Source organism: Halichoeres trimaculatus, unplaced genomic scaffold (genome assembly GCF_033239565.1).
Source record: "Halichoeres trimaculatus isolate MK-OKI-2021-1 unplaced genomic scaffold, fHalTri1.1 fHalTri1_scaffold_17, whole genome shotgun sequence".
In the NCBI taxonomy this organism is placed as follows: domain Eukaryota; kingdom Metazoa; phylum Chordata; class Actinopteri; order Labriformes; family Labridae; genus Halichoeres; species Halichoeres trimaculatus.
In genome coordinates, this window is record NW_027437195.1 from 8983431 (window position 1) to 8996175 (window position 12745).

Here is a 12745-nt window from a genome sequence, read left to right on the forward strand (position 1 = left end):
TCCAGCAGCCACGTCCGTGAACAGCATGATGCCGTTGGGTTAACACAGCTAGCTCGTCCATCCCCCGGGGCTAGATCCCACGTTCCCAACAACGATGGATGGAAGGACAGGTCCACGTCGTCACCTCCCAGCTCACATCCGAGAACCAGCACGTCGTCCTCACCTCCTCCTCCTCAGCTCATAATAATAATTATCGCAAATAATCAGTGTTTAAATTTTAAACCCATGGATCCTGTAATCTGGCTCATGTGAAAACCTTGACAGATTCTACCTTTAGTTTTGTACTGAAAAAAAATCAATATGTGTACCTCAACACTCCTACTTAGCTCTGAAAACCTTCAAAATATACATTGAGCATCAAGAAACAATCTAAGCTTGCATCCTGAGTTATTGAATTTTTCAGAACTGTAGAATACGGGCTTGAAAGAAGTTATACAAAGTTCCTCCACAATCTGGATTCTTCAGGCCTCAGTCATTGTCAGAATATCACTCAAACTGTCTGCATTTCACTAAAATGCATCTTCAGAAACACTGGTATTGATCAGCTCTTAACGTTTTATAAGCTCTGGTGTTTAGCCATATTGCAGACCACACATGCTGTGTCGTACACGGCCTTACAGAGAGTTTTTTCTGTCTGTATCTCTCGTTCTCACACTCGGCTCATGCAAGTCAAGCAGAAAATGCCATGTTCTCACAGTGGGATCCACAGCTAAATATTTCTATCCGTGTGTTCTGGTGCCAGAAATGTGGATTTGGTACCTTGCAGTCTATATTTGGGCTGGTTTTAAATGAGTTCATGATAATTACCACACACTCCATGATTCCAGTTTGCTCATTTTTGCTTCAGCTCTTTCTCATCATCTCTTCCTCCCTTCATTCCTGTTCCTCTCTTTCCATTTGATCACTACGGTCTTCCTCTTTTCATCCTCTTCCTCTCTTTGTGTTTGTGGATGTCTTTCCCTCTCTTTATTTCTCTGTGTGCCCGGGGCACAGCTCAGAGTGCGGTCCCGGTTCCCTCACAGGGAGGGATTGAGGGATAACTGAGGCTGTTGACAGGAAATCAGCCTCGGCCACGCTGTTCCCCGCGCTCCCCTAATCCGCTTCCCTTCTAAAAAATAGTCCCTAATACCCCCAGCAGCCCCGAGGCCATATCCTGGCTGCGCTCTGAAAAATGAGTGCGCACAACAAAGCACAGACGCACACATACACACACTCGGGGAAACACCCACACATGTATGCGTCACAATAAAGATAAAGGACAAATACACACAGACATATGCCTTTGCATTACAACCATATTTCTGTAGCCACACACACACACACACACACACACACACACATACACACAAACACACAAACACACACACACTTATCTCATATCTGAAATCATCCCATCTGCAGCTATCTCCAGTTATGGATATGTTTTCCAGCCTACCTTCTTTTGTAGATAACACACACTCCAGTGTGTGTTTGTGTGTGTGTGTGTGTGTGTGTGTGTGTGTGTGTGTGTGTGTGTGTGTGTGTGTGTGTGTGTGTGTGTGTGTGTGTGTGTGTGTCCATGCACAAAGGTATAAGTGTGTGCATATAGTGTGTTTATGTGTGTGTGAGCCGTTATCAGGTGAGGGTTGGTGTGCTGCAGCAGCAATAGCCTGGTTTGGTTCACAGACAAACTGATCATCCATTCAGCTCACATAGGAGAGTGTCTCCCCTGCAAACACACACACACACACACACACACACAAACACACACACACACACACACCACACACACACACACACACACACACACACACACACACACACACACACACACACACACACACACACACACACTTCTGCAGTACACTGTGTTCAGCTCTTAGCATCGCCTGAAGCTCTTTCAGAAGACGACCCAGAGCAGGACTTGGATGCAAACTACCCACAGTGATTCAACCCTGGCTGACAAAACGAGTAGCTGCCTTTTTAATTAGTAATTAGTGTATAACTGCAGTTTACTGCACCAGCAGTAGTTAGGGCTTTTCATTAGTTAGGAGATAAAGCCATTAATAAAACCAGAAACCAATCAACAGTGCAGCAGAGGAGTTATCATGTTGTTTATCATTATTGTTGGTGAGTTTTCCTGAATGTGTCTGAATCACACTCTGATGCTGAATAAAGGAGTTTTTTTTCCCATCAGGCAGATATGGTGTAATTATATCATCAGACGTAGGAAATACTTTTCATGCGTTCATGTACTAAAATTTAATGACATGATGAATTTCTCTCTCACTTTTTTAGGTTATAACTCCTGTCAATTCTAATCACGTGATAAAATCAGAAATTAAACGTTGTGCCCGAAACGCAAGATCACCAAGCTGAGGAAAACCATCAAACCGCATCAAACTCAGTGTCCCTGTAGATCAATAAAGATGGATAAACACTGATTAGTCATCACATTATGCCTTACTTTGTGGTATTGTTCAGGCTCTACTCTAAATCAGGTAAAGGTTAAAGGGATCTGAATTGCACTAGCCGCAGAAGTGCTAAAAACTGCAGTTCCCTGAGTGTCCACTTGAGGCTGGTCAGAAACATCAGAAACTACATACACACCAAGCCAAAAAAGCTCTTTAGAGCATGAAAAAATGTACTTACAGCTTTGTTAAAAAAAAACGGTTTGGGTCTGCATATCTCATTTCTTAATAACTTAAATAAAACATAACTTTTTTATCTAAGCGTAGAGTCTTGCCCATATAAAGGTTGACTGACAATCTGTAACTGGCAAAGAAGCTTAAGGCCTGTCACTTTACCTCTACCTAACTCGAAAAAACCTATGCTAAGACCTTGTCAAAGATAGGGGTGAATAATGGTCAGAACCTCACGATACGATAAAATCACAATATCACAATATGATGTGATACATTGTGATATTCTACAGTGTTTCATACATACACTTAACTTGAAAACATAAAGTTTGTCAAGTTTTCACTTAAACTGCTGTGACGTTAAGCTAATGTTGCAAAAGAAACATTGGATGTAAGATGTGGTAAGTTGGTGAAACTGATAAATGTCACTTGGTGTGACCAATGTTACTCATAAAAGAATCTAATATTGCAAAAAGCATGACTATGATTATTATTTTATCAGTCTGCTACACTGTAAAAATTAAACTTAAAATGTTTTTAAACTAATTGAACCATGAATAGACAGAAATATTATATATATAGTATATTTTAAATATACTTTGAGATCATATTTATTATACAGTCTATGGGCAACATACAGTGGAGCAGCTCTTCGCGCCATCTACTGCAGTGGAGGTGTAGAAGATGTATTACACTTCCACATCACCTAAAATATTAATTTTTATTTTAACAAAAACATCGATATTAAGAGTTGTAATATCAATGTTTTATCATAGGTCCAAGTGTCGCAATATTTTTCACATCTCTAGCCAATGATGGGATTTAAAATTCCAGATCCAGTGACAACTAAAAGACTATGTCCATCATAACCACAAGGTTTGCCATGGCAACAGGCACTGAACCCTGGGTAATGCTTCTGCTTTTAATCAGTGTTGGAGCCTACACTGGGACATTTCCCAGCTATTCTAGACATTTTGGGTATAGCTGCGCATTGGCTGCACATTTCATCTCCTCATACGTCTCCTCTCTATCCTTTCTTGTTAAACAGTTGTTATATAAAATATGTTGAGTTGACCATCAGATGCACAAAAACGCTGCTGTTCCTCTAGTACCGCCTATTTGTTGATGCAGTGCATCCTCATCTGTAAAATCATCACCTGCTGTCATCATGTTTGTCTTATTCTGCTACAGTAAGAGGTAGAGAGCTCCCCCTTGTCTTTAAAAAGGGCGATAACATTCATTTTTCACATCACCTAGTCTCTTATGCAGTATTTTAAGGTGGGCAGCTGCTCTGGTATGCAGTGCATCACGTCCATATCTAACCCCTTTAACAGGATACCCATGGTCACATTGACTTTCTTCTGGGGGGGAAATGTAACCTTATCTTGTCTGTTTTGGCCACAGAAAGCAGGATACTGTGAACGGTAGTAACTTAAAGGTCCCATATTATGCAAAAATCACTTTATTAAGCCTTTTAGTGAAATTTGTGGGTCTTTGGCTTTCCTCCCAGCCCACAAAATGTGATATTTAGTGACAAAACCTCTACTTAGTAGTGCTTGTGAATGTAAAATCCTGACCTAAAACGAGCTGATTTTGATTTTGGAGATTTGCCGACGTCAGCGATTTCCTTTTAAGACTAATCAGGAGCAAGTCTGACCTGATTGGTCCACTGGAGCAGATACCCCCGAACCCCCTCCCCACCCACTCCCCTCCCCGCTGCTGGTCCAGCAGCCATCACTGCTTTGTTTTTGGCTGTAAACAGCCTCATAGTTCCATGCACAAGATTCCCATCTCGGAAGAAGACAAGACTAAGTGGCTGGATTTAATTTATCAAGGAAATGTTCCAGCTACACTCAGTAAAACTGTGCATGTGTGTGCTAGTCACTTCATGGCCGACTGCTTTTCCAACTTTAGACAGTACAACAGAGGGCTAGCGAATAGACTGGTCCTGAATCCAGGCACATTACCAACCATCCACCAACAAACCTCGGACCCTGGAAATGTGAGTATTTAAAATGCTGTGTGCTGTGGAGCAGATGTAAGAGCTTTTCCTCAATGTCCCCCTGTCTCTGTGTTAGCTTCAGGATGCTAACTTTAGCTGCGGTTAGCCTGTTGTTTTAGCTCGTAATGTTACAGTAATCGAGCTTCGCTGTTTTCTAAACATTGTGCACTCGGAGCTCGTGGCGCTGCTCTCAGTGACACGGAGAGTGAGGCGGTATCAGCGGTGGCTCATTTACATATGAAGGCCACGCCCACTAAATCAGAGCGTTCTGAACAGAGGGGCTATGAGAGCCTGGAAACAATGCTGCTGTGCTTGATTTATTTGCTTTTTGGACCAAAACATGTTACTACCATTTCATGAAGACATCAATGATCCATATTAAACTGCAGAAAAGGAGCAGAATATGGGACCTTTAAGCTACTGCATGGGGTTTAAGTGCAATTTCCCCTCAGGGATTCAATAAAGTATTTCTGACTTGGTGTAATCTTAGATAGGAGCATGGTGATGCAGACATGTAAGTTAATCTCTCTCTGTGACACACTAAAGTAGTTTTTCAGTAAATGAAGGATGTAAAAATCATCATCTTTTAATATTTTTGTGATAATGATATTGGCTGCATGGTAAAGACACGTTAATTAAGGGAGTTTGTTCCACTTGAAGCACCGCCCTTACATGTACTTTCAAATGTTTTGCGATACCTTTGCATGACTTTGTTTTACCTGTATAATCAAATTTTTTGTTTATTTGTTCGCAGGACCTGATTCAGAGTGTGATACTCTGGGATGTTTGTGCGTACTGGATACTTGCTAACACAGCATCTCAAAGTGAGGTCCTCTAGATCAAGGACAAGTCCCTGAACCTCTCTGAACTCCTCTCAAAGATCCACCCACCAGTGCGAGTGCTCCTCCAGGGTCTTGACCGGCTCCTGGACATTGCGGACGTCCCAGAACTTGACCTTGCAGTCGTCTCCACAGCTGGCCAGGTAGTACTGTCTGTTGGGGTTGAAGTCCAGGTCACGTACCAGCTGGCCATGGGCGTTCTCGATGCTGTAGATCTGACTGGAGGTGAGACAGAGAAGGAGAGAGGGGTGAGTAGAGAGAAGACAGGAGGCATTGAGGGAAAGACAAATGAGAGAAGAGGCAGACAGAAAAGAAATAAGACAGAGGGATAAAATGAGAGGAGCAGCCGAATGGAGAGAAATGATAAGAGAGAGCAATGGAGGAGGGAGAGTGGGATATGACAGAACAACAAAAGGAGATATGAGACGGAGAGAGTGATTCACAGGGTCCACACAAGCTGGAAAACATTCCCAGGCTAAATCAAAGCCTCCTCTGTGTCTGTGTCTGTCAGTGAAGGCCAGACTCAATAAAGGAGCTGATACCGGTGGTGGTAAATTATAAAGGCAATCCTCATAACCGCACAGCCTTGAGTATCTGCTGGAGTGAAGTTAACAGAAGAGAGACGCTCTGTGCATTGTGTTGCTTTCCATCTTCTGCGCCACCTACACCTCCTTTTGTTCCCTACATATTTTCTCCTGCTCAGCTTATCTCTTCTTCTTGAATATAAAGTAAAAAAAATGCTCTTTTGTTACCTAAAGCTCAGATAAACCCTGTTTCCCAGCAAGCTACAAACACTCAACTACAGCTGGCCCGAAACAGCCATCATGTGATTAAAAGAGTCAAATTGACCAACTTCTAAAACATGAGCTGCATCCTGTAAAGCAGAGAGACTAAACACCTCTTTACCAACAGGAGGGCTGAGAAAGGGAGCAGTGGGGTCTACAATCTGGCCTCAATATAATATCAAATAATCCCATTTCTACCTGCTGTACCTTTAAGACATCCAATGACCATGGGCGGCAAAGGTCTCTGCATGTTGGCCACCAGTAGTTTGCTTTATTCCTACATTACAAAAATTATTGTAACTGGTAGCTGTGCTCAAATAACGTTCAGCTAACAGGCAGGGTGGCACAAGATGGTACAAGAAAGAGCTACACGCCTGCATAGAAACCACACTTTGCTGAATGCAACAGAAGTCCTCACACAGTATAAGGCTGAAACAACTTGTTTCTTGAGTTCCTCTAAATCAGTGGCTCTCACCTGGTCTGGACCACCGTAAACCCTTCAATAACAAGCTGTGACCTAAATTGAGGAAAAGTTTTCAACTTATTGAATTTATTTAGTAAAAAGATGGAGCAGTTTGAACAATGTTCCACCTGGTAGGATGCTGGCTGTGTTTCAGTTCTTGCTTTAAAAAACGAAATAGTGAGACACTTTTGTAAATTTCTCAGGTCTTGAAGTCATCTTCTAAAATACTCAACAAGTTTATATTTGAGAGAAGAGTGTTTTGTTTCAAAGTGCCACTTAAAATGAGATTATCAGCACCATGATTGGTTTGTTTGTAAATGCTATATCTTAGCTTACCGGTCAGGTTAGGCAGGATTTATTGACATCACGGGGTCCCTTTGACAACCCCATGCTAACCAACAAAGTTTAGTAGTGACAAGACAGATCTGTGTTTTTTTCCAACTGAAAATGATTTCTTTGATTCAGTTTTTGGCAATGGTGGACACTGGAGCTGGACTAGAAAAAAGAAAAAGGACCAGAAAACAAAAAAAGGCTAAAAAGGAGAGTGATAGAGCACGGGCTGAAACATGGTTAAGCTGTTTGTGATAATGTTCATTCCAACCCACAGTCAGCAGTTATTCTGCAGTGGTCTGTTCAAACTTAAGAGTCTATCAATAAAATGAAGAGTGAGGTTAAGTTAGCTCTGCTTGGTGAAGTTGTAAGCTCTAGCAGGACATAAAACCAGTAGTTTTTCAAGCTAAATAGCTCCTTTTAATGTAGTTGCGGTCATATTTTTGTTTATACCATGCTTATTTCCCGTAATAAACAATCCTACTTTGATGGTCTTCCTCTTTGAAATATACTGTGTTACTTAGAATTACAGGGCATTATTGTCACCTTCTGCTCTGGAGTGTGAATTGATGGTGCTCCTTTAAAAATAAACCCTTCCAAAATAAAAGCACAGGGATTTTACCCCAAAATTTACCTTTTTCCAGGCAAAAGCCCATGACCCACAGAAAATGGGTCTGCGACAAGGTTCTGAGTCGCAACCCACCAGTCGAGAAACTCTGCTCTGAACCATAATTCTTTGACCAAGCAACCAGCAGGTTGTTTTCAGGCACAGCCATGGCAACACAAAAAAGTGACAAACAAAATGACAATTGCTAATTCAGCAAAAAACAAAGGAAAACCCTTTGAAACACTGTTTCGTTACTTGGCATTTTGATGCACTTCCAGGTGCAACTAGTGACTATGACAGCATCAAAAGGTATCTGTATACCATCACATTCCTGAGATATCTGCCAAACTGGGCATATAAACAACCTAAAGTATTTCTCTCAAGAAAATTTACATGTCTCCAAGATGTGACTCCAACAGAGCCGTTTCATCTCTGGAAGCCCCCCCAGACTGAAGTGTAGGGCTGGAACGATATGCTTTCTCCTGATTCAATTCTTTTAGGATTTGGGGATGCTGTTTTGATTTAGATTGCAATTCTTCAATAGTTCTGATTTTTTTAACACCAGCCCAAGTAAAAACATTATATGACGATGATGTCTGCAGACCATATCAGGAGCCATATTATCCCCAAAAAATGCACATCACATGATTACATTTTTAAGATTTTTTCAAGGGATATGACACCTCAACTTTTTTCCCTAACTCAGCTTATAAATACAGACTAAAATGAAGGACTTAAATTTGAAAAGAAAAAAAAAAAAAAAAAAATCTTGAACAAAAAAGTCATGGTTCAAAATAGTTTAACAAAGAGTCCAAATTTGTAGCCTACCCCTACCAGATTGTATCCTACATATGGTGCTTTGTACTACAATCTTTTACTCATTACTTTTAAAACTAGTACAAAGCTATCATCCAGGAAAACACTCATAGAAATAGCTTAAAGAAACTAGCAGTGTCCAAACTACAACTCAAGCAACAACAAATGAAGAAGCAACTCAAGGCTGAGCTGTAAGTAAAAAACGTGTAAATCCATAACAGACGCAAATGTAAGCTGTGCAAATGTGAGGACTTGAAAAATGTCAGTACTTGCAGACCTGTAAATTTACATTCTGTAGATGCTTGATGAGATCTTTGAGTCTGAAGGCAGCACAAAGAGCTTCTGCGTACAAACTTAAGTCAATTTGAGCAAAACTGTGGATGTGTTTTACCAGGTTTTTAGAGCACAATGGCTGCAAAAAAATCCATAAATACCACTTCTTTTCTGTGTTTCAATGATTTGTTTCCATTAGCAGTTCCCTCTTTTTCCCTCAGTTTAGTTTATAGTAAACTTCACACGGAAAGAGACAGCCTCTGGGTAGTAAGTGAGGGTTGGGACGACAGGCCACTGTGATTACAGGAAGGGAAAGAAAATATCTTCAGATACCTGATACTATCCTGAAATCATCACACTTTGTGTAGAAACCTTTGCACAGTGAAAACCTGTGTCTTGCTTTCAGAGGATGCTACACTAAGCGCCTGTCTTTACAAGCTTGTACCAATCATGCCACTCAGGAGCAACTCAAGGTTTAGTGCCTTGTCCTTGAGCAAAGAACACTGTAACACGCGGACTGCTGGAGCTGGCACTGAACCACCAACCTATCGATTGAGAGAAAACTTCCTCTACCACAGCTCCACTGTAGCTGCACACATCACTTCAGCCATGGCGGCTTGTTGAGCCTAACCTGCTTTCCTCCATGTGTGTAATTAAGTGAACAGGTGTAGTGGTGCTCTGCCTCTGTAGCAGTTTCTATCAGGCTGTCTTTGAAGCCTCCTGATGCGGTTTTCTGTATAAAGGAAGAAAGCAGAAAATCAACTGGGGGTCAGAGAATGGGAGCCCATTTGAATAAACTTGTAATTAATTGGATCTTAGGCTTTGTTTCCGCCATAAATGCAACATGAGACTGAACAGAAAACCAGCACTTGTTTTCCTCTGCATCATTTCTTCTCCAGGCTCGCCTAGCACCGCTCAGCTTGGCATGGTTTTGTTCAGCAGAGTGGAAAGCTGCAGTGTTATGGCCCAGCTGGATGCCTACTGCAGCTAGCCGACTAGATAGTCACCCCGCTGATCACGTTAGGCAATTAACATGCTAATTAAAAATCTCATTAAAATAAGGGAGGAATAAAAGAATGACCTGGGGCAGACCGCTGGGCTTCAATTAGGTCAAGACAACTCAGGGACTGTGTGTCAGTGTGTGTGTGTGTGTGTGTGTGTGTGTGTGTGTGTGTGTGTGTGTGTGTGTGTGTGTGTGTGTGTGTGTGTGTGTGTGTGTGTGTGTGTGTGTGTGTGTGTGCTGTCACCACCACTGGACCATGGAGCCACAGCTTGACAGAAAATAACGAGTAGAGCCTTCAGAGGAACACACTTCAGAAAGCTCACACAAATGTTTTACATGTTTCAGATCAACTTTTTGCTTGTTTAGAAAAATGCTAAATATGAAGTCAGATAAAAAGTAAAAATTCAACCCTTTACTTCCTGTCTTTACGGGACCCAGTTAATAATGTGGATATATGAGCAGGACACAGATCCATTATTTAATAATAGCTTTAAAAACATATGGTTACAACTAGGCCTGGGCCAGATTTTGCTGGATGATATATTGTCCCACAATTATTATTGATAAACAATATTATTGACGATGTAATTTTGAGACCAAATTACCCACAAATATAATTAAAAATACATATAATACTAACACAATACGCCCTTTCAAATGCAAAAAAATCTCATAGTATTTTATACTATTGTAATTAGAATATCAATAACTTTTAAATATCCAAAAATAAACCTCTAAACAATAAAAATAAAATGGGCTCTCAGTCTAAAATAAATGAATATAAAAAATATTTTTTTGTCTTTTAGCAAACAACACTTTCTGTGTCTATGTAAATTCTCACTCATCCAGCTCAGTTATTCTGAACGATCCAAACTGAGGCAAGTGGACCATTCAGAGTTTGTGAAGAAGTTTCTCCTCTCATCCATGAGGCTTCATCTGCTTTATGCCAAACTATAAACAGTCCAGTTTTTGGGGTTTTAAGCATTCAGAATACCCCATAGCTTACACCCTTTTGCGCTGTTCTGTTTGTTTTTACTTTGTCGACCAAATGCCTCAGTGAGTGTTGACTGGCAGGACGAAGGCTCTGCATCTGCAGGTGCAGTTTCTTCTCCAGCTGAGAAAACTGGATCAGGTGGTTGTGTTTTAGGTGGGTATGTGAGTTTGTTGTGTTGCCTTTTTTTGTTGCTGCACACTGGCTCACAAGGCTCACTTGCTGTGCTCTGTGTGTTTACGCTATCCTGATGCTAACACCCCCGCCTCCTCCCTGAGACAAAGATTTTGAATGACTGACAAGAGGGTTCACCCTGTTCACTTCATTGCAAACACCCCCAGGTGCTGAGAGTGACGAACAGAGTAAGCCCTCTTATCTTGCATTTTTGGAGGTGAGAGATGAGGAAAAAACATGTAAACACATGGCGATATATTGAGGTCGGCAAAATGATTGAGTTTGTTTCATTTATTGTACAATTAATTGATTTATTCACTATCGTCCCGGGCCCAGTTACAACAAAGCCTTAATTCATTTGTAATCAAAGACCTAGACTGAAATGATCTCAGCTTCAGCCCCATGCCTTCTTAACAAACAGCTCCATGTGACTATCAAGATGTCTTTATTTTATTGTCTTTTTTTAGTAACACTTGTCTTACCAGACTTAATTCAGCCACATTAACCTAACAAGTCAAGAAAAGTATCTAATTTTCAGGAGATCAGTACTGATTGATAAATGCGCTTTTACATAAGCTGATATTTCTTTTCTTGTTTCATCCTGACTCAACTTGAAACTTTGTCTCAACTTTAATTTCACTCTAAAACATCAGTTTCACGTTCAGTTTTAGTCTAAAGCAAATGCTTTATTTACAGGGCCTCCTCTTTCTCCTCTTCCTCCTCCTCCTCCTGTGTGTGACTCTGAGGTAAAAGGCGTGACCTCGGGCTGTAGGTCTGCTGGTGTTCAACCCGGCCCGCCGTGGAATGGGACGCACCCGCCGCGTGAAAAAGGAAATGGAGCAGGAAATTGGGTTAGTTTTGCTCTTTCCCTCTCCGGTGTCTCTGAGCAATCCTCTCCATGCACGCACACACACGGACACACACACTCACGCATACACTCCCTCGGCTCAGGCTAATAGCGGAGAGAGACCTGGGACTTTTTGTGCGTGTGCGAGTGTGTGTTTGTGTTTGTATGAGGGCAGAGGATTAGAGATGTGTCCAGCCTAAGCCACCAAACACACTCAATCTCAAGTCATCCAGCCAGCCAGGCTGTGTGTGTGTGTGTGTGTGTGTGTGTGTGTGTGTGTGTGTGTGTGTGTGTGTGTGTGTGTGTGTGATGGGGCTTTGATGAGGGGACAGGGGACCTATTACACACACTGTTAGGCGCTCACAGATAAAAACATAAAACTGGGAAAACACACTCCCTCAAATACTGTGTGTGTGCGTGTGTGTCTGTGTGTGTGTGTGTGTGTGTGTGTGTAAATACAGAAAAAGATATACAGTAGGTGTGTGAGGAGAGTCACAAAGGTAGACACACAAACACACACACTCTCACACTCACACTCACTCTTGCTCTGACAAATACACACACACACCCTCCTGGCTGAGTCTGGGTGATAAATCTCTGCTGAGGGGATCGACTGGAACACAGACGCTCACAATTACACACACACACACACACACACACAGATTCATACATACGAACACACACACATGTCTCTGTTTCTATGACAACTGCCATGAGGTGGGAGGGGGAGGAAGAAAAATCGAAATAGGAGCGCAATCATTTCATCGCTGATCAAAATTAAAGCCGGGCTTTGAGATGGAGCTGGCAGAGAGAGACAGATGGAGGGAGAGGAAGACAGGCAGGCAGGTAGAGAGAAGGAGCAGAGAGGCAGAGTCTGCCCATGCATAAAAGTAAGAGATCATTACGTCAAGCTGCCTTAATTTGGAGGCAGATATTCATGGGCAGCATTAAGTGCTCACAAAAGTCACAAAGAGAAAAACTGTTATCACGAGTT

At 41.7% G+C, this 12745-nt stretch overlaps 1 protein-coding gene across 1 annotated transcript in view; it reads right to left on the minus strand.

Moving 5' to 3' along the window:
* eipr1 (EARP complex and GARP complex interacting protein 1) overlaps positions 1–12745 on the minus strand; it is a 75803-nt gene that overhangs the window by 6313 nt on the left and 56745 nt on the right. The window contains exon 7 of the mRNA XM_074691317.1: positions 5514–5681. Within this exon, the coding sequence (XP_074547418.1) occupies positions 5514–5681 (168 nt within the window). The remainder of the gene's footprint in view (positions 1–5513; positions 5682–12745) is intronic.